The sequence below is a fragment of the Hippocampus bargibanti genome, linkage group LG09 (assembly GCF_051943395.1).
Source record: "Hippocampus bargibanti isolate YZ-2025 linkage group LG09, ASM5194339v1, whole genome shotgun sequence".
NCBI classification, from domain to species: domain Eukaryota; kingdom Metazoa; phylum Chordata; class Actinopteri; order Syngnathiformes; family Syngnathidae; genus Hippocampus; species Hippocampus bargibanti.
The window spans coordinates 224,774-252,142 of NC_142742.1; the positions used below are offsets into that span (position 1 = coordinate 224,774).

Genomic DNA, 27,369 nt, shown 5'->3' on the forward strand with positions numbered 1-27,369 from the left:
ATCACGCTTTCGATGCGTTCCGGCTGACATTTTGATCCCGCCGAGCAGGCCGCTCGCCTGCATTTTTTTTACGGGATAATCGATGAGCGGCTTAATCACTCGCACTCTAATTTGTTTGCCTGCATCGATCGGCGCCGCCGCGCCATTCCGTCTTGGCTTTCGGCCGCCCGTCAAGCGCGACAGGCGTCAAATGCGGCCGAGATGTCAAATGTTAGCGCCCCAAGGATAGGAAGCGCGGGTCATACGGCGACCAATCATCAGGTGCTGAAAGGGAATGGATTTTGCGGATGAGCGGCGGGGAGACGTCGTCAGAGCCCAAGCGCCGACCACTTCAAGCGGCGGCGGATTTCAGACAATCCTTTTAACCGAGGCTGCGACGGTTTGCTTGACGGCTGTCCATTACAAGAGCCTGATTTTCTTTTTTGTCTTTCTTAACCCACCCTAGATTTCAATTCTTTCATTTTAACACTTTTGGGGGGTTAGCTTGAGCAAAAACATGCGTTATTTAAAACAATAATAAATATGTAAATAAATGGAATACATGAATGAGTAAATAAATGCATTAACAAAAATGAACATTAATAAACAAAGAAACAAAAATAAGCAGATAAATAAATACAAATAAAAAATAAACAAATACATAAATGCATGTATAAATAATTACATAAATAAACGGATAAACATATGCATGAATAATTAGGTAAATAAAGAAATACATCGGTAGTGTATAAATAGATAAGATAGGTGGATAAACAAATAAAATAAAGACGTAAAAATAACAACAACAATTTAGTAGTCCAGAGAGAGTCCATTTTCCTGACTGACTGACTGACAAACCCGCAGGCGCTAATAAAAGCTTGGGCTTCGCAAGCCGCGTTGATTTCCTTTGGTCGATTTCAACCTGGCGGCGGCGCCGCGCCTGAAGCTAATCTCTCCCAACATGGCCGCCGTTTCAAAAAGTCACACGCCACCGCTGGAAAAGAAACCCAAGCCATCCATCCATCCATCAATCTGCCGGCAAAAGGCCGCTTTTATCGTTTTGTTGGCGTCGAGCGTGATCCTCTTCTTGCTACTCAGCCACAGAAACAGAAGCGGCGTGGGAGCGCGTATCCATACAACGATGGACGCCATTCCAGTCAGAGAAAGATAAAATCACTGGCAGTCCTTGCTTGGCGCCTTCCGTTCTGAAAGCTCGCAAGCTAAGATGCTTCATTAACCAGTAAAAACTCAGACAATAAAGAAACAAATAAATAAATACATATAAAAAATCAATAGATAAGTAAATAAATACATAGCTGGATGTCTTTCTGCTCTATGAAGGAAGTTGTCGCTCCTCTTGGCCTTTTTGCGTATTTCCAAGCACTTTAGGACAGCGTCCACTGCATTTCGGGCCACGTCAGCCCTCCTCTGATGCTTTTAACAGGAAAAATAAGAACATGTCACTCACCACAACAACGTGTCGGGAAAAAAAAGCCTCAAAGCAGTTTTGATGTTGAACTTGGACTGATTGTCCCTCTCGGTTTTTTTTCCTCTTCTTCCTGGCAGCATCTTGGTTTTTTTTCTCTTCTTCTTCTTTTTCAATTATGCAGACTGGAGCCGGGAATTAGACTGGTAATCTGGTTCTAATCCCCAAACAAACACATCGATGACCTCCATTTCCAGCTCGGCTCGGCGCCGCCGACTCCTTTCGAGCTTTTCAGCTCGGCTGCTTTTCTTCATCGCCGGTGCTCAGATGCACTTTCAATCTCCTCTCGTCGTCGTTGGGTTTTTTCTTTTTTTTTTTTGAATACTTTGGAATTTGTTCCACCTGCTACTGCTGCGGCGGGTGTTTCACCCGGAAAACGGCTTTCGCGGCAAAATGTCTCCAAAGCTACTCGCTTAAGTGATTTTTGGAGTCTTTGGCGGATGAGGTTGTCGAGATGTATATATGCACACACATCTAAAAGAATATGTGTACATAAATACGCACCAGGCACACATAACAGTTACACCAAATGTATTTGCGAGAAAGGTCCTTCCTTTTTGGAATAGCAAACAGGCCCCTTTTCCAAGCTTTTGGGCTATCGGAGGAGGAGAGTGGCCGCGCCTCAGTTGTTACACGTGTATGCAGAGGCTGCGCGCTTAGCATGAAATCGTAAACAAGCTCAATAAAATATCAGTGGAGACGCCCTCAGCTGAGCCCACCCAAAAAAAGACAAAATAGTGCAAAGTGGTTAGATTTTCAACTCAGAAATTATTTATCGGCGACCACGGAGAAAACTCTTTTTAAGGACTTTAAAGTATCCCCAAAACATCGCTACCGTAATCCCGCATGAGCGCGCATATTAGCATTCTGCCGTCGGTTGTGTGATTTGGGGACGATCTGCTGTTTTTTTCCCCCCCCAGTCGGTGCGCTGCGCCCGCCCTCATCTGGTGCGTCGCTGAGTGGTTGAGTGCTGACGGCTCGTTCTCCGCTAGGAGCTGCCACCTTCTCAGGCGCTTCAAGTCAATGTTCAACCACGTCCGTCACGCGGCGGATACTCGTGGACTGCCCCCCAAAAAAATAATCATCATAATCTCTTCCCCAAATCCCTCGGTTTTCTTCTCAATTGGGCCGGCGTCGCTAAACAGATGCCGGTGTATTCAGAGAACGAAACGCGTGGCTAAATACTCGACGTCAAGGGTGCTCGTAGCTCGCTAGCTAGCTCAAAAGAGGAGCGTGGAATTTTACAAGTAAAATAAAGCGCCGGGCCCGACTTGGGACATTAGGGATTGGCCAGCTAGCTGAATACAAAGAGAGCTAGCGAACTTGCGCTCTAGCTAGCAAGCTACATTGGCGAGCTAGGAAGCTCGTACCTCGCTAGTTAGCTCGATCAATGAGCATGGCACTTGACATGCTTTCGCGGGCCGAATAAAATGATGCGGCGGGCCAGATTTGGCCCTTGGGCCTCGACTTGGACACCTGCGATGTAAGGGATTAGCCTTCTTGCTGAATACAAAGAGTGCTAGTTAGCTTGCTCGCTAGCTAGTGAGATTGTAGACACGTCATGTGCAGTTTCTCTTCGCCATCAGGCGCAAACGCGCAGGCGGCGACCGCGTGGCAGCGTAGCCGTCAATATTTTTTTATTTCTCGCAACGCGGTTGCACACATCCGTGACGATATGCCCGCTCGCGTGCTTGTCAAGTGAGCTCGCCGTCGGAAAAGAGGATTTATCGACGGAAAAAGGGGGGTTGGGGATGGGGGGGTCAGGTCGAGCGCACGTCCTGCGGCTCTCGTGAGGGTTTCTCTTCAATGGCGCCGGTGAATAATGCGGAGCCCGCGGCTCTTCCGCGGCTCTTCGTTTTTCAATTGTTAGCATCGCGAGCATTTCTTTCAAGTCAGTTGGTGATCTCAGCGACTCCTTCCCGGAACAAAATGTGAACCGGTCGACTCGAAATGATCAACAAACACTCACTCGTGATTGTCACGATTGCGCCTGCTGCCCACTTGAACGGCGCACACGCGCACATTATTTTCCCTCGCTGCGGATCCGGACTGACGTCGGGGACTTTCATCAAATCTTTCCCATCTAATTGAACCTGCGATGGCACTTTTGAGCTGCGCCGTCGTATCCGAGTGGGTCGGAGCCCCCCGCTGGGGAAGCAGGAGACACGAAGGGGGCGAGTTCACTTGATCCGGAAAGATTAGCACATGGGCCACCGCGGCGGCTTGGCTTTGATGCTAACTCCCTGGCAAAGGTAATCACTGGGGAAAAGGTCCCAATTATCTCCAGGGACCAAACGTGGACCCTCTTTTTCTCCCGGGGGGGCTTACGTTGCCCCTTTAATGCTTCGACTACGATCAGGACCTTCATTGATTTCAGTTTTCCGGGAAGAAATATTTGCCCAAGGATCTCGATGTAATGCTGCCGTTATCCGACTCATTTCATTTCATTTCGACGGCTCAACCGTTGGAGTTAAAAGTTAGCAAGGGGAGCTGTTATCTCGTGCTTTTCTTGGCCTACCCAGCCACGATCCAAGACACTTCTTCTACTCACGACGGGCGGTCGTTAGCATGTTAGCATGTGATCCATTGTCATTTGAAACAGACATCCAACCGGCTAATATAAATAGGAGTGAAATACTGTGAATGTATTATTATTATTATTATTGTGGCTATAACGTATGTTAGCATACCGACTGTTAGCATGTGATTCATTGTCATTTGAAACAGACATCCAACCGGCTAACATAAATAGGAGTGAACTACCGTGGCGATGACGTAAGTTGTCCAACAGTTAGCATGTGATCTGTTCTCATTTGAAACAGGGACCCGGGGATAACATAACATTTGATAACATAAATAGGAATGATATACCGTGGCTTTAACATAAGTTAGCATACCGAAAGTTAGCATGTTAGCATGTGATCCATTCTCATAAGAAACAGGCACACGTCCGGCTAACATAAATAGGTGTGGCTATAGCGTATTTTAGCATACCAACAGTTAGCATGTTAGCATGTGATGCATTCTCATTGGAAACAGGCAACCAGCGGGCTAACATAAATAGGTGTGGCTATAGCGTAAGTTAGCATACCAACAGTTAGCATGTTAGCATGTGATCCGTTATCATTTGAAACAGGCACCCGGCCGGCTCACATAAATAGGAGTGATATACTGTGGCTATAACGTATGCTAGCATATCGACAGTTAGCATGTGATCCATTGTCATTGCCCTTTATTAAACAACAATTTTCACCCACCGCAATGAAACGGCAGCGCGTCATCACATAAAACTATTGGCGAATGGATACGGGCTGTATTTTGTCATAGCTGCACAAAAACAGTCCGATGGGGGGAAAAAAGAAGCAAAAATAGAAGCTTTGCACTCCCGCGGCTATTTGTGGGATGATACACGATGATACCCGATGATGCATGCCTTCCTGACAAATCATTACAAGTGTGCACAGCATTGCCCGGTACACCCAAGAGGAGACGGTGGGGGGGCTTACTTCCACCTCAGTGGAAATGTAATGGAGAAGAAACAAAAGAAAAGAAAGGTCGCTGGCACTAAACTAAACTAAACACTGTGATGAGACTTGAAAGCGGCGCCGTGAATCACGTCAACTTTCCCTCCGCGGCGGCCATTATTTGGAAGAGTGTTTGTGACTGGACCACGGCCGACGCGGCGCAACGGGAAACTTCGGCACAAATAAACAGAAACCTTGAAATGATTAATATGGAATTCCGTTCAAGTGTTTACAAACATTGATAGATTCACTTCGTGTCAAGCTAACAGCTCACGCTAGAAGCTAAGTTTTAGCTAACAACGAAAAACGCTTCTGCTAACAATTAGCAAAGTGGTAATTGGATTGGATTGGATTGGATTTGCCTTTATTAGTCTCACAGTGACTAATAATGTAATGTAATGACTAATAGGAAACTAACAACCAGCGACAAATGTAACATCAGGCAAATTAGTAACTTCTAGTAACAGTCTAGCAATCGGCAATTATCCAACAACTAACATCTAGCTCGTCGATGGCTAACATTTACACAAGAAGTAACGTTAGCATAAAGCAAAATCGAGTTAAATCCTAGCAAAAAAACCAGCAAGGAACAAAAGTCGAACTAACAAGTGATTTCTGTGACAAAACATCTCAACAATGGACAAATAACATCTTGTTTAGACTGACCGACTAGCACGTGGTAAAAGGCTAACAGTTAAGGAACATCTAAAAAGCATCTACAACGAAAAACGATCAAACCGCAGACATTGTTCTCACAACTTAGCCCGGACTAGCAAAGAATCAAAAATATGAACCGATATCGAACTAACAATCGAGCTAAGAACCGATGTCTTTCTAAAAGGTAACTTGTAGCTAACGTGTGGGCATGGGTATCCACAAAACAGGGTCCAAAGTGGCCAATTAGCGTAGCTCAACGGAGTTAGCCGCGATCCCGCCTGCGAGCTAAAAGGCATTGAACCTTGAGCGTCCTCATCAAGGTGATCGCATCCGCTCGCTTCTAGCCCCAAAGCAACCTCCCTCAGTAGCAGGAGCCCCATAACGCTCGAGATAACGGGCTATTGTTAGCGTGTAGAGCACAGGTGTCCAAGCCAAAGCCCGGGGGCCTGATCTGGCCCGCCACATCATTTTATTCGGCCCGCGAAAGCAAAACACGCATGTCAAGTGACATGCTCATCTATAGAGATAGCGATTAAGTTCGCTAGCGAGTGAGCTAGCTAGGGAGCAAGCTAACTAGTGATTGAGCGAGCTAGCGATTGAGCAATGTGGCCCGCTGCAAAAAAACACTTTGACACCCTTGGTGCAGACTATCCACTGTGCTATCGCTACATGTCCTATCTGGACCAAGTGGTCTTCATCTCGATACCTAGATACTAATTTATATTGAAAGATATCAAAGAGATAAAGCTAACTTTGTTGAGGATACACTCGGGGAAGACCGATTTCTTGTGCTAACCACTTAACTAATTACTGTTAGCTTCATGCAATGATAAGTGGCGCATCGGTTGTGAGGGCCTACTTTGTTTGTTGTTTATAATAATAATAATAATAATAATACATTTGATTTCTAAGCGCCTTTCAAAACTCTGAAGGACACTTTACAGTCACAGGCTATTTTTTCTGCGGGTGAGTAGCGGCAGCCACACGCGCCGGCGTTCGCTCAACCCGGAAGTTTATCTAACACGTTTGTTGTTTTCAAGACATAAGTTGTCAGTTGTTTTACCAACGAGGGTAAGAGTATGTTAGCACCGAGTTGTTAGCACCGAGTTGTTAAGCGCAGTGGTTAGCTCCCAGGTTAATGACACGATAGTGGTGTTGTTTTGTACGCTTGAGTAGGTGGAGCTCGACCGTGCAGAAATGCGAGTCAGTCAGTTCGAGCTTTGTTAGTCTTTCATAGTTTGTTCTAATCTGTCTGTTTGGATAAACTTTACTTTCTCAAACTTCAAGTTTCCGTAGATGTCAATGTAGCTGTCAATCAAGCTGTCGGGTGTTTTGTTTTCTTTTTTCCTCTTTGCTCTACGATTGGCTGGCGACCAGGGAACGCCGGGCAGATAGCAAACAAACGCTCATCATGTCGCTGGCCCACTTTCCGTCCTGGAATGATGAAGACGCCACGACAACGTTCATTTCCCAGGCTACGCTACGCTACGCTACGTGAGCAACCAAAAGCCCAAGCGCTCAATGCGTCCGTCCGTCTTCTATCATTTGTCTTCCGTCATCCCTCATCAACATGCCACAACATTGATGATTTTTATTCCCTGCCTGCGGGTGTTTTGGTGTGTAACTCCAAAACAAAACAACAAAAAAGAGTGTATAAACAAGTGGCTTTGTCTTGAAATTTGAAGCCACTGGAGAGATAAACGTGAGCATTTTTTGTACCGGACAGAAACTTTGATTTCAGTAAGGGTCACTTAAGTCATTGGACATGAGCTAGCTAGTTGTTGTCTAGATATTAGGTTTGACGAAGTGATAGTAGTATTTTATTTTAGCTAGATATTAGCTGTTGGCTAGAATTATTTCGACTTTAGTAAGAGTCACATAAGTTATTGGACATACGCTGGCTAGTTTTTGTCTAGAATTTATGTTTAACTGAGCGGTAGTATTTTGTTTTAGCTAGATTGTAGCTGTTAGCTCCAATTAAGTTAACGTCAAGCTAAATGTTAGCTGGACTTTTTTGTTTTGTTTTCAGCTAGATGTTAGTTGGTAGTTGGATAATTCATACATTGCTCCACATTAGTCATTAGCGACCACGGATCGAGGTGACAAAAGCCTAAAATGGTCTTTCGAGGCTTGCTAACACGTTAATTGTTAGCAAGCCTCAGATCAAGTCGACGATCAAGTCTACCGTGGTCTTTTGTGCATCAAAGAGTATTTAATCATGAAAGACAGATCCCCGGGCTCTCAAACGGGAACACGTTTGTAGTTTTTAATCATAAAAGACAGGTCCTCGTGGGGGGAATGCTTTTCTTGTCACATTTTTAATGTGTTTTTTTTTTCTGTGCCAAAGCGGCCATCAGACCTCCCAGCAGCAGCGAGCAATCTGTCGCCTTCATCATCATGTTGAAAAAGACATTACGAAAAAACAAAGCAATTAAGCGGCAACAAACTTTTGAAGACATTTTTACATTGGCCAAAAACGTTTTAAATGTCTTTTTATGTTGTACCTTTGAAATGTTTCAGCTGTACAGCACTCGGAGTAGCATTTTAATGTATGAAAAATGCCACATAAATAAAGATTGATGGATTCAATGTCATATTTTAAATTAGCATCCAGTCCGTGACTAGCCAACAGCTAACACCTATTCACATTGTATGTACAGTAAACGACAAATATCTATCTAAGCAAAACCTAACATATAGCCAGCACCAGTTAGCGAGATGTTAAATGTGAGATAATTAAAACAAGATACGGATAATTATTTGTTAGCGAGATGTTCGTGTGTCAATCAAGTAACGAAGGTTGACATCACGTTTGCTTTTGCGTTCTAAGCAAGCGTTTAGCGTCAGTGATATTTGCCATCTCTGTGACGCTCCGCTAAGCTAGCCATGCTTCAAGAACCTCAAAGCAGTCATTGAACAAACAGATAAAAAAAACATTTCTGATTCTTTGAACTTGGCATGTGTGTATTTGTGTGTGTGCTTGTGTTTGTTTGTGTGTGCGTGCGTAAGCAGCACAGGAACTTCAAAGGCGCTACATGGTGGCTAACGCACTTAAGGCGGATATGTTAGTCACGTTGCAGCACGGAAGGTTTCATGGCGTCGTCTGGGAGGTTTGACGCGCGTCATGCTCTTCCAGGTAAATTTGCTAATGAGCGCTTTCCAGTTGCCGAGATTACTCACGGAAAGCTTTTCTGCTCCATTCTTGACGACTTACAAAAAAAAAAAAAAAATCGAATAAAACGTTTTGGAACAATTTGAAACAAAAATAAAAGTATTTTCAGCGGTAACGCAGAAAGTGTCCTGACATTTGCTGCGCCTGGAGAGATTAAGGTTAGCATTTTTTTGTACTCGATGGGAACTTCCACTTCAGTAAGCGTCACATAAGTCATTGGACATACGCTAGCTAGTTTTTATCTTGACGTTATGTTCAACTGAGCGGTAGTATTTTATTTTAGCTAGATATTAGCTGTTAGTTAGAATTACTTTGACTTCAGTCAGGGTCACATAAGTCATTGAACATACGCTAGCTAGTTTTTACCTTGATGTCAGGTAAAGATGCTAATGAGCTGCTAATGAGCGCTGTCCGGTGGCCGTTCGGTATAACTCACGGAAAGCTTTTCTGCTCCATTCTTGACGACTTACAAAAAACGTTTTGGGATAATCAAACCTAGCCAAATGATATGCTTGTGATCATCTTTCCTTTTGCTCGCTAGGAGTGAGCGGTCGATTTGGAGCGAAGATAAGCTGAGATCTTTTCACCTTGAAAAGACATTTGGATCAATGTTTCATAGTCATCCGAGCCGCCGCAGAGCAAACTGCCGCTGTACGCCAAACAGCTTTTTAGCTACAGCTCGATTTTAGCATGAGGAGATATTGGCCGAGAGAGGTCACTCGATTGTAGTAACTGGACGGTCATTGCTCGCTTGGTTTTAAATAGCGGCGAATTGCAATTCTCCTCACTGCACATCTTTGTAATTGTCCGCCGTGTCTCAACCCAGGAGGCCCTCGGAAAACATGTTAGCCTGCGCAGAGCATGTGCAGAGGATGCACTCACACGACTGCATACTAAAAAATAAATGAAACAAAGGAGGGATTCAGACATGAATAATTAACATGGTTGATCTGGGGAAGATTTCCCCGCAGGTCCAATACGTCATTTTTGCTTCCCCGCATTTGGCCCGCTCGACGTCAGCAACAAACATGACTCCGCCGGGGCTAATTACGGCGATGGCCCGGGAACCGACCGACCCGCAAGAGGTTGGGATATTAAAACCGCAACGGAGGCCCTTTATACGGCCGACGCAAAAAGGTGACGCTTCGTTGACTTTTTACGCCGCACTGTGGACACGAGCCACTAGCGCCCGCCGCTGTCCCTTCAAAAGCATCCGCCTCTGTGCAGCTGAATAGATAGTTCGTTGTGGAGATAGGTAGGGAGGGAGGTATTTAGATGATCAAAAGATGAGTCGTTGGATGGATGGATGGACGGATAGGTAGCGAGGCAGGCGGTTGGAGGAACGGTCAGTACTTGGATAGGTAGGTAACTAGAGAGATGGCTAGGTAAGGATGGGTAGTTGAATAAATGGATAGATGGCTTGCTAGGTAGCGAGATAAACTGGGTGGTAGGTAGGTAGGGCGGGATGTCAGTGGGTAGTTAGGAAAATAGGTAAGTAGGTGGGTAGGGTGCTTGGGTTAGGTAGGGGGGTAGGGAGGTAAGGTAGGGGGGAAGGTGAATGGGTGGGTAGGTAGGTAGGTAGGTAGGTAGATAAGAGAAAAGATGGGTAGTCTGGTATACCTAAAATGTGGTTAATGCTAGGTAGATGTACCATTAGAGTGCACTGTGGTCTTTTCTGGAGTCCACTTTATCGCCTCTCCAATTGTTTTATGGCTCGACGAGCTCGCTAACACGAGAGACAAAAGCGTCCGCTCACCAACCGACGAATGAGGCGCTGCTAAGGGGAGCGTGCCGGTGCCTCGACGCTAGGATTTAGGAGGCAATCACGGCGCGGCGCCACCCGAAGAGGATGGGAATTGCCCACCATCATCAGGGTGCACCTTGGACAAGGTGATCCGCCTACGTCTTGATTTGTGCACATGGCGACGTGGGAATACATCAAAGCGGCGTTGTTGGCCTGCGTGAAAGCCGCGACGCATCTGCCATTCCGCCAGGCCTTTCATTCCACCCCCCCGATGCCGTCAAATTCGACTTTGAAACCCATTCCGAGTCCTTTGCCGTGAAAGAGAGGCATGGGAGCGACAACAGCGGTTCGCCGCCCAAACGGCCGCGGCATTTACACCCTCATAACACAATCACATCCATGCCGATAAACGCTTTGAAAGCTTTCAAAAACAGAGTCCAAGCATTTTGGGAGCCAGGAAGACTGCGTTGCGTGAGAAGAATCAACTAAAAAAATGATACTCGGCTTACGAACTTCATTGCTTCCCAGAAAGTGTGTGTAAGGCAAGAAGTTCATCTTCCAAATATTTATTTCCCATAAGAAACCATTAAAAATCAGAATAATCTGTTTCCAGGTCCCCATAAAACATCATTTTCTACGAAATAAGCCTTCAAATTACACAAAATAGACTTTATTTTATGTCTAATAAATGTGCTATTGGATTGTAATGAAAGAAGTAAACTGGACTGTCTAATCAAGTGGTTTTATTGACCTTTGTGAAGGTGGTTGATGTAGTTGCCTCTTGATGATAGCCGAGTGAAGTCGGCGTGCTTTCTGGGCGATAATACCCTCAGTCACACTGTCCCCTGCTAGCCGCTTTCTGTTAATCCAAATCAACAGAAGTTACTCAACCTTTTCGATTGCCCGAGACCGTTGCTTAGACAACACAGAAACACCCTTAGCCACGCGTAGCAAAGGTCGACTTGGCATACTGGTACTGGACGCTAAGTCACACAAACGCACAGCTCGTTCATGGTTCTCAATCATCTCCTTCTGCTCGACCGTCATTTTATTTGTGTCCTCTTCGGCATAAAACTAGCCTGCGGTGGGGTCTTTTTCGGTCCCATAACCACTCGATAACAAACCACATCCGCACTCAAAGGGGGACATAGGAAATACGACAGACGACCCAGCAAAATCCTCATTCCCTAATCAAGGACATGTTCTATTCAAGGCCAGGCGCTTCCAACCTGACTGACTTTTCGTGCCTTGTCATGGATACGACAGGTCTTTGTCTTCAACTCAAAAGCGGTGCCGATCACCAATCTTTGTCCTATTCAGTTTAGTCGAAAGCTTGAATTTCCCCGCCAAGCTGGGTGAGAGCCTCCTCGGCACGTATTTCACACATTGATCCATCTTTGGTAGTCGACGATTGGATTCTGGTCGATGAATAGAAATATTGATTACGGTGAAGGTGTGTTCCACTCATTTCAACAACGTGAAACGATGTTCTCGGCAGTTTTATCGGCCCCTTCTGCCGGCGCTCAATTCCGCGTGAAAGGGTCTCGGAGGCTTTCATCCAATCGGCCGCTTAAAAGATTGAAGCGAGACTTGCTCTTTGTTTGTTCTGGTTGCTGATCAAACTCACCAAAAAAAAGTTCTGGCTCCATCTGGCTTGAAGTGCGCGATCGATGCCCGGCGGACCACCCGAGACTTTCTCTTCCCTCGTCGGGGATGGCTGTCATTTGCTACGGGTCGCCGGTTACAGCGCAGACGCCATCAAAGCGAAGCGTGAAATGGTCCTGATGGAGCTCTCGGGAAGCGCGCATTTTCCGCGGCGGGCAAAGTCCGAGGTTGACTCCGATGCGGGAGGGAAAAAAAAAAAAAAATCAAAAGGTGAAATGAATGGGGAGGATCTACCTTCTGTACACAACAGAGGCGCGTAGAAATTTGGCAGGCGGCGTGAAAGGGGCTACGCGGGCATCAATCTCACCTCTGAAACTACCTCCGATACCGGAAATATTGTGGCCCAAGCCCCTGAAACGCTCAAGGCACAGAAGGAGGGACGACATTGACAGGCTGTGCGAAAGGGGCTCCGCTCCGCAAAGCTACACCTCATTTGTGTGAAACTTCTACAAAAATAGTACACGGAGAAAAAAGATCTGGAATGAAATAAGCGTGGCCCGCTCTTATTATCTGATATGCCGGGCCATTTGTGGGACGGCGTCAAACCTTATTGGAGGGGAGGAAAAAAAGGCATCTCTGCTACAGACATGGACTTAAAGCCCGATCCAAAGTCATTTCACGCATAACAATGAGAGAGAGGACAAAACAAAACCAAGACATCTTTCACAGGCGCTGTGAAAGAGGCGATGGCAAATCTACATGTTGATTTCAACCCCATTTTGTTGAGCTTTCAGAAAAAAAACTGCAATCGGGGCCAAAAAAAACCCGGCTTTGATCAACAGCATGAAAAGGGATACAAATCCACCATCACTCATCTTTTATGACTTCAGATGCCGGCCGGGGCTTCATCAAACATTATTCCGAAACCTTTCACGCAGACATGGGAACAATTCGAAAACGATAAATTAAGAACCTTCTTCAAAGCCTTTCACCGCAAAATCATGAAATGAAGGTGAATGGGCTGGGGGGGTATAGAAACCGCGTCAAAGGGGCTTCGTGACCCCTCTGCTACGACCTCCAGGAAATGTGCGCGATCGCTTCAACCTCATTCTGTCTCCGTTCAGCGCAACAGAGGGAAAAAAACAGCGTTGACGGCGTGCGAGGGGGGATAAACGGCTACCTTCAGGCATCCGCTTACTAAACGGATAAACATGTTGTGCTGCGCTTTTAATTTGTCTGACAAAGCAGAGGTAATTGGACGCTCGCAAGCGCACGCCATCAACGTTGGCCGCGTCGGTCGGCTAAACGAGGCTTCCGCGTCCATTCTTCCGTCAAGCGTCCGCCGCCGCCCTGCGTGAAAAAAGACACAAAACACGCGTGTGGTTGCATTCGGTTGGCGCGTTGACCCGCCCGTCGGAAGCTGAAGGCGTTGCCCGAGGAGATTTTAATTGGACTTTATGCCTTGCGCAATTGTGGTGATGCACACCTTTTTTTTCCTACCGGCTAAACCTTGTTAGCGTGAAAGGGTCGTCATCTCTTTTCGCTCCGTGTTGTTGAAAAAGTTGAATTGAAGATAAGCGGAAAAAGTTCAAGTGTGACACGCCGGGCGCCTTGACTCGGTCGTCGCGTCAGGGTGCGAATCACGCTTGTCGCTCGCTTTTGGAATTCAAGCTCAAGAAGAAGAAGCGCGGCGGCGGAACAATAAATAAATAAATAAATAAATAAGAGCTTGGCGCAGAGGATTTAGGCGCTTAGCGAAAAGGGAGATGATCCCACCGGCTCCAATAAGAAGGGGCTGCGCAACCCCCCCCCCCTCCCCCACGACTCCCATCTTAGCGCTGGCTTATGTTAAGAGACGCCAAAGCTAGCGCATCGTATTACATCACATTCGTGTTTCGCCGTTTTCGCTATCAAGGCACGAACGGGGAAAGCCTTCGTACAAAGAGAAGTGTACTTGGGACGCTTCCCTGAGGAACACCGTTCAAAATTGACTCTGATAAAAAGTTGACAGATGACTAACTCATTGACTGCCATCCCGGAATTGACAATAATCAAAATCAGAATAATAAAAATCATCATCATCATCACCTTCAAAACTCTCAAGGATACACTTTTCTTTGAGTGAGCAGCAGCAGCCACATGCGCCAGCGTTCACTCAAATAGATAGAAAGGTAGCTAGCTAGCCAATAGCTAATAGATAGATAGCTAGAGAACCGACCAGGGAGCTAGATAGCAAATATGTAGCTAGCGAGATAGGCAGCTAGATTGCTGGTTAGCTAGATAAATAAATCAAGATATATTCACACTGTGAATACAATGAGTTCATCAATCAAGCCCATTTTTGGGGGGGTTTGTCGCCGGTACAGACGCAAAATAAGGGACGGGGGGGGGGGTTGAAGTTGCCCTGCAAATGTAGCGCTTTCATGGATTGTGTTATGACTATGTCACCACTTTCACACAGCTTGTTGAAGCCAATTTTTAAAATCCCGTCACACCGTTTTGTGTGAAAGGGGTGCTTACTACACAATAGGGATAGTTGAAGTTGCCCAAGTTGCTTCAGGGAAATCACGGAGGTCCAATGGTGACTGTTTAGACCCTTTCACGCGGCCGGCTTGTTGAAGACACTTTTTTTTTGTTAAATCCGGCATCAATGCGTGTGTCAAAGGTACTGACACAAAATGGGGGGTTGAAGGTCCAATAAAGGCATATCCAATCCAATCCAATACAAAATGACTTTGGGCACTGAAGATTTTCAATCATTTATTTATTTATTCATTCATCCATTTGTTAATTCATTCATTATTTATATTCATCATTTACTCATTCGTTCATATATATATGAACAAATGAGTAAATGATGAATATATATATATATAGACACATATATTCATTTGTTAATTTGTTCATTCATTTGTTTATTATTTATTTATAATCATGTATTCATTCACTCATCTATTTTGATACCTATTTCTGATTTAAAATCAATTATGAATTTATTTATTCATTCATTCATTAATCGAGTCATCTATTTATTATTTGAATTATTTATGTATGTATTCATTTGTTTATTCATGTATGTGTTTATTGTTTATTTTTAAATTATTCTTTATTGTTCATTTGTTATTTATTCTTATTTGTTTATTAGCATCCATTCTTTATTCATCTATTTATCTACTTATTTTTTATTTAAGAATAATTATTCTTTTTTGTTTATTTGTATGTATTTGTTTATTTATTTACTCATTCATCTATTTAGCTATTTATCTGTTGATTTATTGTTTAAAAATATGTATTCTTTATTTATCCATTAGTTATTTATTCTTATGTATGTATTTATTTATTTACCTACCTACTTGCGTAGATATGTAGGTATGTTTGTGTGTGTGTTTATTTATTTCTGATTTATTTTGAAGGGCTTGTTGCTATGAGACAGCGGACACGGGAAGTGGCAGTGGAGCGAGGACCTTTGAAGCCTTACCACTCAGTTGCATTCACACACACACACACACACACACACACACACACACACACACACACACACACACACACACACACACACACACACACACAAAGTTGTGGCTGGTGAATTAATGTCAACCTTTTTCAGCCGGCAGGCAGGCAGTTAACTCCGGCGGGGCTGGGCCACTAAATGGCAGATCCTTGAGCGAAGGACAGCTGCCTTTTTGCCGCCTTTTTGCCGCCTTTTTGCCGCCGCCGTAATGGTCCTGGGATAAAATGACGGGCTTTTAACATGATAAGATGGGGGCGAAAAAAGCCAAAATCCTCCTCCGTCGTGGTGACTTTGATTCACTGGCACCGACCGCCAAGCGTGTCGATCTCCATTGTCGGCTCGCCACTTTGCATGTCATTTTGTATTTTGGACATTTTTGCCTGACATAAAAAAATGACAAAGTTGCTTTAGCCGAAACCGTACGGCGACGCTTGAAGGAGCCGGCTCCAAATAAGCCTTTGAAATGTCAATGATGTCGCTGTTCAAAGTGACAAAGTGCATAAAAAACATCCAAAGCAAAGACGGCTAAACAGTTTGCAAACACATGCTTTTCTAAGCACCCCCTTTTCGGATGAAGTAGCGCTTCGACACGGAAGCCCCCTTGAGAAAGTTTGTACTTATTTTTAATTTAGCTGAGGACGCCACTTTGACTTCGCCACATGAATTATTGGAGGCTCGTCTATCCTGAGTAGAGCTACAAAAAAAAAAAAAAACGAAATATTGTAAAGCACCGGTGCTCAAGTCCAGGCCCGGGGGCCAAATCTGCTCCAGCACATTATTTTATTCGGCCCACGAAAGCAGATCAAACTTAGCTTATCGCTAGCGATCGATGTTATCGCTAGCTATAAAATAATGTGGCAGGCCAGATTCGGCCCCCGGGCCTTGGCTTGGACACCTGCGATGTAAGGGATGATTGAGCTAGCTGAATAGAAAGAGCGAGCTAGCTAGCCAGCTGGATAGATGAGCGTGGAATTTCACAAGTTTGATATGCTTTCGCGGGCCGAATAAATCGATGCGGTGGACCAGATCCGGCCACCGGGCCTTGACTTGGACACCTGCGATGTAAGGGATTAGCCGGCTAGCTGAATACAAAGAGACCTAGCTAGCGAGCGAGCTAGCGAGCGAGCGGGCATTGTTGAGCACGTGAAGAGCTTTTGCTGAAAATTGCTTGTGTGATAGATGAAATGTCACAAGTTTGATCTGATTTGGCAGACCGAATAAAAAGATGCGTGGGGCCAGATTTGGCTCCCGGGCCTCAACTTGGACACCTGTGCCCTAAACCATCACAAAGAGATTTATGAGTGGATGGAAATGGGATGGCGTGGACATAGACACGTACACGCAAATATCGATCCTTTCTATCAATGTTTGAATCTGCGACTCTTCAGGGGGCGGTGGGGGACACCCTGAACAGGTTGCCAGCCATTCGCAGGGCACACAGAGAGCAACAACACACCGAGGGACAATTTCAAGCAGAGGGAAGCGGAATACCCGGAGAAAAGCCACAAGGGGACAACATGCAAATTGCACGCAGGCAAAAAAGAAATCACAAACACTGACTGTTGCCCGCCTGCCTCAAACACACACACACACGCACACACACACACACACACACACACACACACACACACACACAAAACCAATTTCCAGTATGCACAAAAATGTACTCTTATTTTGTGTTTACGTGTATGTGGTATATGTGTGTGAATATAGGTGTTGATATGTATATGTATGTGTGTATATGGTAGGTGTGTGTGTGTGTGTGTGTGTGTGTGTGTGTGTGTGTGTGTGTGTGTGTGTGTGTGTGTGTGTGTGTGTGTGTATATGACAAATATCTGCGTATGTGTGTATGCGGCAATGTGTGTATATATATGTGTGTGTGTGTGTGTGTATGTGTATATGTGTGTTGTGTGGATTGGATTTGCCTTTATTCGTCTGGCAGTGGAGAAACTATATCTCAGGATATCTGCCTGTGTATTTGTATGTATGTGGTATATATGTGTGTGTGTAAATGTGTGTGTGCATATGGTATGTGTGTATATGTGCATATGTGTGTATAAGATGTGTGTGTGTGTGTGTACCTGCGTGTAAATGTGTATGTGTGTGTGTATACATGGTATATGTGTGTATACTGTATATGTGCATGTATAAGTGTGTGCGTGTCGGTATATGTGTGTGTATAGTTGACGTGTGCCTGTCCTAATGGTATGCACACACACACACACACACACACACACACACACACACATGAACACAACAAACACACACACACACACGCAAGCTCACAATGTTTGTCGCGCGCGCAATCCGCCGAGCGTGCGAGCGTCACGTCAGGTCGGCGTGCAAACTTTCAAGGCGCCAAGCAGTCGTTGGTCTTTTTTTACCGAGTAGGACGAGGACGATGTGCAGGGGTCCCGCAAAAAGGAGGAGGTGGTCCATGGCGGTCTGCGCGGCTGAGGGGGGGGCCGACAAGCTACAAGCCAGCGGCGGACGTAAATCCACACGAGCGCAACGGCGGCATCGGCGAGAGGAAGACCAAGAGGAGCGGGACAGCCGCCGCGGACATGCTGGGGGACATCAACTAACTTTGGACAAAAGGGGGCGGGGCCAAAGAAGCCCACTGCGGTGGGCTTTCCTCGCCGTCCGTGGAAAGCGTCCGCGCGGAAAACTGCGGATGATTCTGAGGTGGCGCGCGCAAAGCGGCGCGCGCCACCGTCCCTCCTCCGCCTCCTCAATCTGCGTACGCGCACACGCCGCTTGGCGCCACCGTGCGTTTGGCGTCATAAAAGGGGGTGAGGCGGCGCGGGCAGCACGGCAAGATGACGGGGGACAAAACTTGCCACCACCGCGACACGGGGGGGTTGCGTGGGGTTGACAATTCAACGGCGTTTGAGGCGATCGATCAAGTAAGGCTTCCAAAACAAGGTTGGGGTCCAACTCATGGGGCGGCAACAGTCGGCTTTTGAACAAAAAAAGGCTCAGGTTTCAAGGTTTTAAGGTACGGAGGGGGAGGGGGGGCGGAGTCTCACGTCAAATACGGCTTTGAGATCCGGTTAGGGTTTCAAGACTACAGGGCCATTTTTTTTTTTGGGCCAGTGTCGCGGCTGCCGACTCGACGGGACCGCGCGAGAGCGCCAATCGCCATTTGCCTTTCGGCGCTTCGGGTTTCTTTGGCCGCGACCGCTCGGCCTTTACGGGCCCCGCGAGAAATGTCGCGGCATCGAGCGATCGGGCGTTGAGATGATGAAGCCTGACCTTGTCCAATGACATTTCTTGGCTGACGGCACACGTCGCCGCGGCTTGCCCATTCCCGGCGGACGTCAAGGTTTCTAAGCGTTCCACCGGGTCAGGGCTTCTAATTGGCGGTTTTGAAGCCGCGTTCCGATCTTAAGCTAAATGGAGGCTTTTAAGCCCCTGTTCAGGTTTCAAATGGAACTTTGAAGCCAAGAATCGGGTTTCAAGTCAGAGGTGGTGCCTCAGGTTTGGGTTTCCAACCTGGGTCAGGGTGTAAAATTTGGATTTCAAACCACGATTTGGAGTCAAGGTTAGAAACCTGACTGAGATTAGGCTTTCAAGACTGACTTCAGGGTTTCAAAGTTGACTTTGAAACCAGAAATTGTATTTTTTATTTCACCGGCGTTGGGATTTAACGTGGATTAAGGTTCCCAGCGAGCATTCGGGCGTCAAATAAGGCTTTGAAATCCGGGTTCGGGTTTGCGTTTTGGATTAAGGCACTAACCTCCCGCTAGTCGTTGAGTAAAATCCCCCAAATCCCAACCGGGGGGGGGGGGGGTGACGTGACTAAGCTGCTGAATTATTGATGGCAAGCGCGGCGGCGCCACCGTCACTTTTTTTGTACAAGCGGGAAACCAAACCCAAAAAAACACAAAGTAAAGCAGCGCAACAGAATCGGTCGGCAAACAGCTTTTGCTTTTGTGTGACAAAGAGCGGTCACGATAAGTGGACTTTTAATTTTTTTTTTTATCCAAATTGAGTCCCTCCATTGCAAATTGACTGCAGCTCACTGTTACGGTTTTCACAGTAGGGTTTTAAATCACAGTTAGGGTTTGAAGTATATTTTTTTTTTGGGGGGGGGGGGTCAATGATTAATTCTCTTTTTGAGAAGCCATTCTTTTTTTTTGGTTGTCATCATCAGTTTGAAACGTTTCACTGAAAAAAAACAAGCGTACTTTGTTAGCATGCGGAAAAAAGTCATTGTCGCCGCCCTACCCACCCACACTCGAGGACTTTCACAACTGCGAGAATCCAAACACAGACCCCGCGCACCCTGCCCACCACCTTTTCCAGCGACTCCCCTCATACAGGCTCTACCGATCCAAATCCAGCAGACATTTCAACGGCTTCTTCCCCCGTCGCCATTAACTCCTCAAACAGTAACCCAAATACAACTTTCTGGTGCCTCTTTGCAATTTTTGGATGATGCCGAACGCTACAAGTGCAGCGTGTTCTCCCAGAGACAAATGACTTGTGTGTTCGACATACTTGGCAATAAAGATGATTGTGATTTTGATCAAATCAGTCCTAACGATGCCAAAAATGCCATTCATTAGCCTGTGAATGGCGTTTCCCATGATGCGTTAGCATCACGCTAATGGGTTGTAACGCTTCCCTCGTCACGTCGCTAACGGATTCCTCGGAGGAAAAAAAAAAAATGAAACGAATGGGCAGGCTTCGGAAACGGAATGATCAGATGGGGGAAACGTATGCCGGACCCCGCCCTCCACGCACCCCCCTTTCCTCCAACGGACTCATTAGCGTAGCGCGGCCCGGTTACAACATTCATTATTCAAAATCGTTGCGGCCTATTTACGGCGGCGGCGCAGCGGCACAATTTTGGCCCAGGTGCCATTTTGACGTGTCAGCTTCAAGGAGGAATTTGAGACGCGCCGCCAAGCTTGGGGTTCGCTCGGGACTTGCTTACGTTCAAAGCTAGCGAAGCCGCGCTACGAGCTGTTTGAAAAAGGGGAACATTGACGCCACCCTGAACTCATTCACTGCCTTTCATGAATTTATTCCTGAATTGAAAATGTCATGTACAGCGCCATTCACATTTTTTTTTCATGCTAGGGTGACAATAAAGTGCTGTAGTGCTGTATTGAATGTTGATGTAGTCCTAAAAGTCAACATTCTGTGAATCCTGGAATTTGAGTGACAATGACAAAAACCCTGGCACTGGAGTGGAAAAAATGTGCACATCATCTGGCAGTGAAGGAGTCAAAAGTAAAAAAATTTTTTTTTTTCTTTTTGTGATTTGCATGCGACAATTTCAAATTTTGGTTGGGTCTTCAGCAAGCATCATAAAATTTATGTTAGGGATTAGCCGGCTATCTGAATAGAAAGAGAGCTAGCTAGTTTGATCACTAGCTAGCTCGTTCACTAGCTAGCTGGATTTCTAGCTAGCGAGAAACTCGATTGCTAGCGATAGGCTCGATCGCTAACTAGCGAGCTCAATAGATGAAATTTTTCCAGTTTGATTGGCTGCGGCGGGCCAGATTTGGCCCGCGGGCCTCGACTTGGACACCCTCCAAGTTAAAAATCGGCCTTTTTTTTCATGGTTGCTTATCACGATGACCACAGAAGCTTTTGTTTCTGTGTGTGTAAAACATAAAAGGTGCTAATTTCCTGACGCCAAGGTTAGCGTCTGTTGATTATGACTCGCCGTGTGGATTTTGGGCGCGCGTGTGCCGCCTGGATAAATACCAAGCGAGCAGATTAGCGCCGCCGCCGCCGTTTGTCCCGCATTTTCAATGGTGCTCGGCGGCCGATTTGAAAGCCACCAAATTAGTTGAAGGAATGAATCCTGAAATGTCATTTTGAAGCAGGTGGGCGGAGGCCGAAAGACGCCGGCGGATAAAAAAGCTTCGCCGAAGCGCGCGAGGAGCAGATTAGCCGCATTGGGCCAAATCAAAGGCACAACTACTAATACCGTTCAATTCAATCGGCAAGGCGACCCCTTCTTCACGACCAACTCTCAAAATGGCCGCCAAACTCTCAACGCAGCGTTCCAGCCAAATTTGCCGGCAAAAAAAAACAACAAAAAGATGTGAAATTTACCAAATCCTGAATCGGCGCTCATTTGGGCCAACTCCCTGCATTGCAGCATTTTACGGTTAAAATCTGTTTGCAATTGCGTGAAATGGCGCGTTGGGTGCCAACGAACGACATCAATCGCAAGGTTTTACCCAAATTAGACGGCAAAAACAACAACAAAATCCTGAAAGTGGTCTTATGTCGGCTAACGCTCTGCTTTGGAGCATTTTAAGGCTAAATTCAGTCCCGAATTGCGTCAACTGGTGCTTTGGTGATGATCGCAACGTTCCAGCCAAATTAGGCGGCAACAACAACAAAACAATAGCTTGGAAAACAATGGCCCAAAACCTGAATTGGCGCTCATTTGGGCTAACTTTCTGCTTTGGAGCTTTTTTAGGCTACATTGCGTCCCGAATGACGTGAAAGGGTGCGTTGCTTGCAAGTCCGGCTGATGGGACGACGCCGATGACGCGGCCATCGCTGGTTTGACGGATCCTTTGTGCAAATTCTCGGCAAAGAACGAGAATCGGGCCCCTTGGACAACAACCGATAGGCCGGCCACCCGTTTGCGGCGCCGTTATTTCTGACCCCACCCCCCCCACCCCACCCCACCCCCCTTCTCGCCGTCGGCGGGGCGGAAAGGAGTCCCCGAAGGATGTGACGGCGGCAGAATGAGTTCTCGTCGCTAATGAGAAAAGCGTCCCAATTGAATGGAGCAACAACGCTAATGCTGCCTGCACAGTTAGCATAAAATTCCATTTAAAAAAATCAAACCGCCAGCCGCCCTTTTTTTTTTTTTGATCGCCACTTGCGTTTTTCATTGATGAGTGAAGAAAAAGAAAGTGGGTATATTGCCCATTCACCACCTTGTTGCCGACTTGAGCGAGTGCATCCAACAAAAGCACATTGCAGCTTTGCTTACCTTTCAGTGTGAAAGGTAAGGCGGGCCACGGCGACTCTGCAAAAGCAAAGCGGACGCGTTTTCCCAAAAGCTTGACTTGCTCGTTTCATTTGGCACTCGGCGCTCTGGCAGAGGCCCGATTCTTTGGACGCCGAGCGACCGCCACTTCGCTGGATGGAATCAACTCTTTTTATTTCATTACAGTCAAAAATGTCATCTTGAAATGAAACCTTTGATGCTTTGCAAGATGGATTTGAGAAAAAAAAGGGATGGTTCGGTCAGGGAAACGCGGGGGGGGGGGGGGGGGGGGGGGGGGGTTGCTGACGCTGTCTTTCCAAATCATTTTGACGGGTGGGGGGGGGGGTAATAATTTCAATCTGCGCCATTTGAACTCGCTGCAACCTTTTCGCCGCCTCGCATCAAAGAAGCAGTGGGGGGCCGTGGGGGGGCCTTGGTCCCGCCTCATCTTTGACATGTGACGGCTTCATTTGCATAACCGCGACGCCTATTTGGGGTAAGGGATTCGAAGGGGGGGGGGGGTCTATCGGGTACTACTGAGCTCAAATAGTGGCTTCATAATCAGAATAATCCATTTCATTTGTAAGCGCCTTTCAAAACTCTCAAGGACACTTTACAGTCACAGATTTTTTTGTGTGCATGTGAGCAGTGGCAGCCATTCGCGCCAGCGTTCACTCAACGTGGAAGTAACGCAAAGAGATAGAAAGCTAGCTAGCTAATAGATATCTAATAGCGAGCTAGATAACTAGCCAGCCAGCTAGACAGCTATATAGTTCATCAATAGCTAGCTAGCTAGCCAGCCAGATAGAAAATAGATAGCAAATAGCTCGCTAGCTAGCTAGCCAGCTATATAAATAAATCAAGAAATATTAACACTAAATGCAGATTCTTTTTTTCCCTTTAATCATTCATTTAACAACATCAATTTTAAACGGCAGGCGATAGCATAATTGCTAACGAGATTTTAGTGTTAGTTTTGCCGCTAGTAGTACGGCTTCATTGATGACAATTTTGGTTCGTTGCGGTATGTTTGCGGTCTTTGGACTACGGTTCGGTGTTTCAGGAGCTGGTTTCGTCGTTTTAAATCAAAATGCCGTCTGGGTGCGATTGGATTTGTCACGACGCGGTTAGCTTTGGATGGCTCAGGTCGGATGCGGTCTGGTTCAGGCGGACCCAAAGACTTTGACCTTTGAGATCAGGATGGGCCTCGTCGGGCGAGGATCTTGCTCTTTTTCCAAGCACGCAGCCAAAGACGCGCATGAATCGTTCATGAAGCAGCCTCCCCCGGTTACGATCGCGCCATTTCAACACATTAGCGTCACGCCGCCACTTTGTCTCCCGCGCGTCTGATTGGTGGCACGCTTGCGTTTGCTCTGCTAATGGGCCTAGCTTGAAATGAACGCGTTGCCACTGAAAGCGATTATTTGTTTTCAAGCTCGGTCGGCGTAGCTGTGCTAAATAAAAGACAAATGAGGACTAGCTTGTTAGCAGAAAGCGGACGGAAATGAGGCTAAACCTCCCCCTCATGGCTCGACGCATGAAACAAAGGAACAAACAGAAAGAGGCAAGAGGACCCCGAAGAATGGTTTCCATGAAGCGGTACATCGGCAAGGTTTCGGCTCGAGGCTCCGCCTGGCCACACGACATCCCAACAAGAGCGACGCAATCTCCTGGACGGCGCGCCAAGAATGGCCTTCCGTCGCCATCTTGTGATTTTCCCGAATCTACTTAAAAAGCACGAGCGCACCACCGAACTGCTACGCTACGAATGCATTCCGAAATGGCAACAGAGCATGAAATGCGCAACGCTTGCAAAGTGCTTCGTTGGTAATTGAAGTCAAATAAATTCCATCCTGAGGATGGAATCCAATCAGTCGCCGCCAGCCCACCTGAGGGAGCGTCCGCCTTCCACCTTCGCCGCCCGTTGGCGCCGCTTGCAGCCTAGCGGAGGAGCCTGCTTAGCGCTCGCAAACGCTCTAATTGTTTGTTTTGCTCCATCATTAATTTCCATCCCATTAGACAGCCGCCTACTTCCGACTTCCCAACTGTGGGAATTACTTTCTCTCGCTTCCTTTTTTTTCCAGAATGGAGTTCTCTTTTAGACAAGAATCAACACTAGGGTTTATTTTCACAAATACATCTAAATATAGTCCTACCTTCTCCGGATGAAATTAATATATAGACGGTCCCCAACTTACAAACGAGATCTGTTCCGAACGGTCGCTCGTAAATTGTATTTGTTCAGAAGTTAATTCACGACTATATTTTGTATGGAATGTATATTTAAGGTTTGTATAAATACAGTAAAGTCTCGTTATATCGCTATTGTCGGGAGTGGGAAAAAATATCGATATATCCGATCTTGCGGCATGTAAAGTTTCTCCTTGCGTTCATCGAAATCGTGCTTCTCCCGCAAAAGAGCCGCTGGTCAGCGTCCCGCTCGCGGTTTCCCCTTTTGAAATTTGCCGCTAAGGACGACACCCTTGAAGGGGCGCGCCTTGGTCCGATGTTCTCGCTTCACTTTTTCATCACGTGCAGCTTGCCTTTGCTCCAATGTTTATCTTTCTGCGCAAGGGGAGAGAGAGCTCGGTTGTTTTGTCGCTTTATTCTCACCAGTATTGATGAAAATACCACCTGGCGCTGTTGTCAACACACACCTGCATGGCGTCCACTCAAATGTTGGGGATTTTGGATTTGGAGCCATCGTGAAACTATTCCCTCGGGCTCTTACAAAGATGATGAATTCTTTCTGAGGAGGTTGGCGTTTACATCAGCGATAGCGCAGGGGTCGGCAGCCCGCGGCTCAAGAGGCCGGGGCGTCTCCGCATGTCGTCGCGCCCAACCCTGACGGGAAATGCGCGCCGTTTGATTCTCACATTTTCAGGCATTTAAACGAGGAGTAAACTCCACAGGCAGAAATGTTGACTGATGAAGCGGAGGTATCAAATGCGGCGACTCGAGGCGTGCATCTTGAAGTCCGCTACTCTGTCGTTTGTCGCTGCACGGCACAAGGCCAAAAAAAAGAACAACTTTTCCATTCCCGCAGTGAGTCATCCGACACCCAGGAATTTGCTTTGGTTATTTATCTATTTAGTAGTATTTGTATTTATTATTTTTTGTTCATTTATTAGTATTTATCATTACACTACACACGACACACCACAAAAATATTTAATTATAGCCCCCCCCCAAACAAAAAAAACCGTGATCGTTCCGGCAATCTATTTCTGACGATGGCTTTCCAAGCTTTTGAGTCCAAAATGTCCGTTGGCATGTTTTTTTTCAGTTCTTTTGGGTGGATCACGAGGGAATGTTGTGCGTGGGCCAAGAGGTATTTATTGCTCGCTCGGGCTGCTTCTCTTCGGGTTGTTTTCTTTTATTTATTTGTACCACCATTTTTTTACACCACTCTTCCTGGTCTTGTCCGAGCGTGCGAGCACTCCTTCTCCTGGCGTCTCCACAGTGTTTCTCCGCTAATGGAAAACAACTTTAAGGCGGGGAGTCGCTCGTCATCGCCTAACCCAGGAAAAAAAAAAAAAAAAAAAAAATTAAACAAATCATACAAATTTAATAAATAAATCACGTTTCCTCCGGTTGATTTGTTTCCTATTTTTAAATGTTTGGAACAGGCTGCATGAGACATCTACCTTGCCTGTTGTTTTTTTGTTTCAAGCTCTGTCGTCTCCCATTTGTGTGCGTGTCAAAAAATCTACTCGATACTCGGGAAAAGCGACTCGGATTTCCAATCCAAGCACCCGAAGCCTGATAATTACAACATCACAGTGACAAAGGTCACGTCAATGCACTGCATGGAGAGCCAGAAAATTCCATCATCCCACCACACCCGCCGCCGCCGCCGCCCATTGGCGACTCAACATGTTCGCGCCAAATTACAACGGGAGCCCCCCCGGCAGCAATTCCCGTAAATATCGACTGCTTTCAAAACGTCCCCGCGGAAGCGTTGCATTGAGTCCATGCCAGCCGCGGTCGATACGCAGCGGGCGCTAAGCTAACTGCTAACCAGCCTCCCCCCGCCCAGGCCCTGGAGGGCTCTTCAGAATGTGAGGTGTCGTTAATCTAATTAGCAGCCGCGGGAAGGTAAACGATGGGGGACTTTCTCCGGAGGATCATTGTCCATTTTTATAGTCTGGCGAGTAGCGAGTGAATCGCCGTCACGGGAAATCCGGCCGTAGCGTCCGAGCGGTAAGGCGGCAAAGTCGCGACGTGCGCTGTGGCTAATTAAAAAGGGGGGATTTCCTGGTGTCGTTAGCCAATTAGCCGCTAATGTATTGCGGTGAGCGGCAGGTGTGGCCAATAAAATTAATTTCTGAGCTGATTTGCAAAAAGGGCAAATTTGCTTAGCCCATTTTTTAGCGCTTGGTCTCAAATCCAAACTCTCAGATCGCAGTGCTAAAGGCAACTATATATATATATATATATATATATTTTCTTTGATTTTCTCGAAATGTCATGCCTAAACGCAGGGTAGCCTCGCCGAAGGGGATTAAACGAGACCCATTAGGTCAAATGTGTCAATTTTCTTCTATTCCAATGACTGATCAATGACTGAGCAGCGAGGCTGGGCGAAGACGCAGAGAAACTTTCAAGTGACGGCCACTTTGCATAACATTAGCATAAATGGCACGTTTTATTGCCTATATTGACTATAAAGTGTCCGTGAGAGTTTTGAAAGGGGCTTAGAAATGAAATGTATTATTATT

The 27,369-nt window shown here is 46.4% G+C and overlaps 1 protein-coding gene across 2 annotated transcripts in view; it reads right to left on the reverse strand.

Annotated features, from left to right (window-relative positions):
• Window positions 1-18,358, reverse strand: part of gfra4a (GDNF family receptor alpha 4a) — a 36,253-nt gene extending 17,895 nt beyond the window's left edge. The window contains exons 1-2 of one of the 2 annotated variants that reach the window (XM_089003623.1): window positions 12,535-12,558; window positions 12,190-12,399 (exon numbers count right to left, since the gene is read on the reverse strand). In XM_089003623.1, the coding sequence (XP_088859749.1) occupies window positions 12,190-12,286 (97 nt within the window). In that variant the 5' untranslated portion in view covers window positions 12,287-12,399; window positions 12,535-12,558. Of the gene's footprint in view, window positions 1-12,189; window positions 12,400-12,534; window positions 12,559-18,062 lie in introns of those variants that run through there. The other variant, XM_089003625.1, reaches the window with a different exon arrangement.
• Between the last annotated feature and the right edge of the window lie 9,011 nt (window positions 18,359-27,369).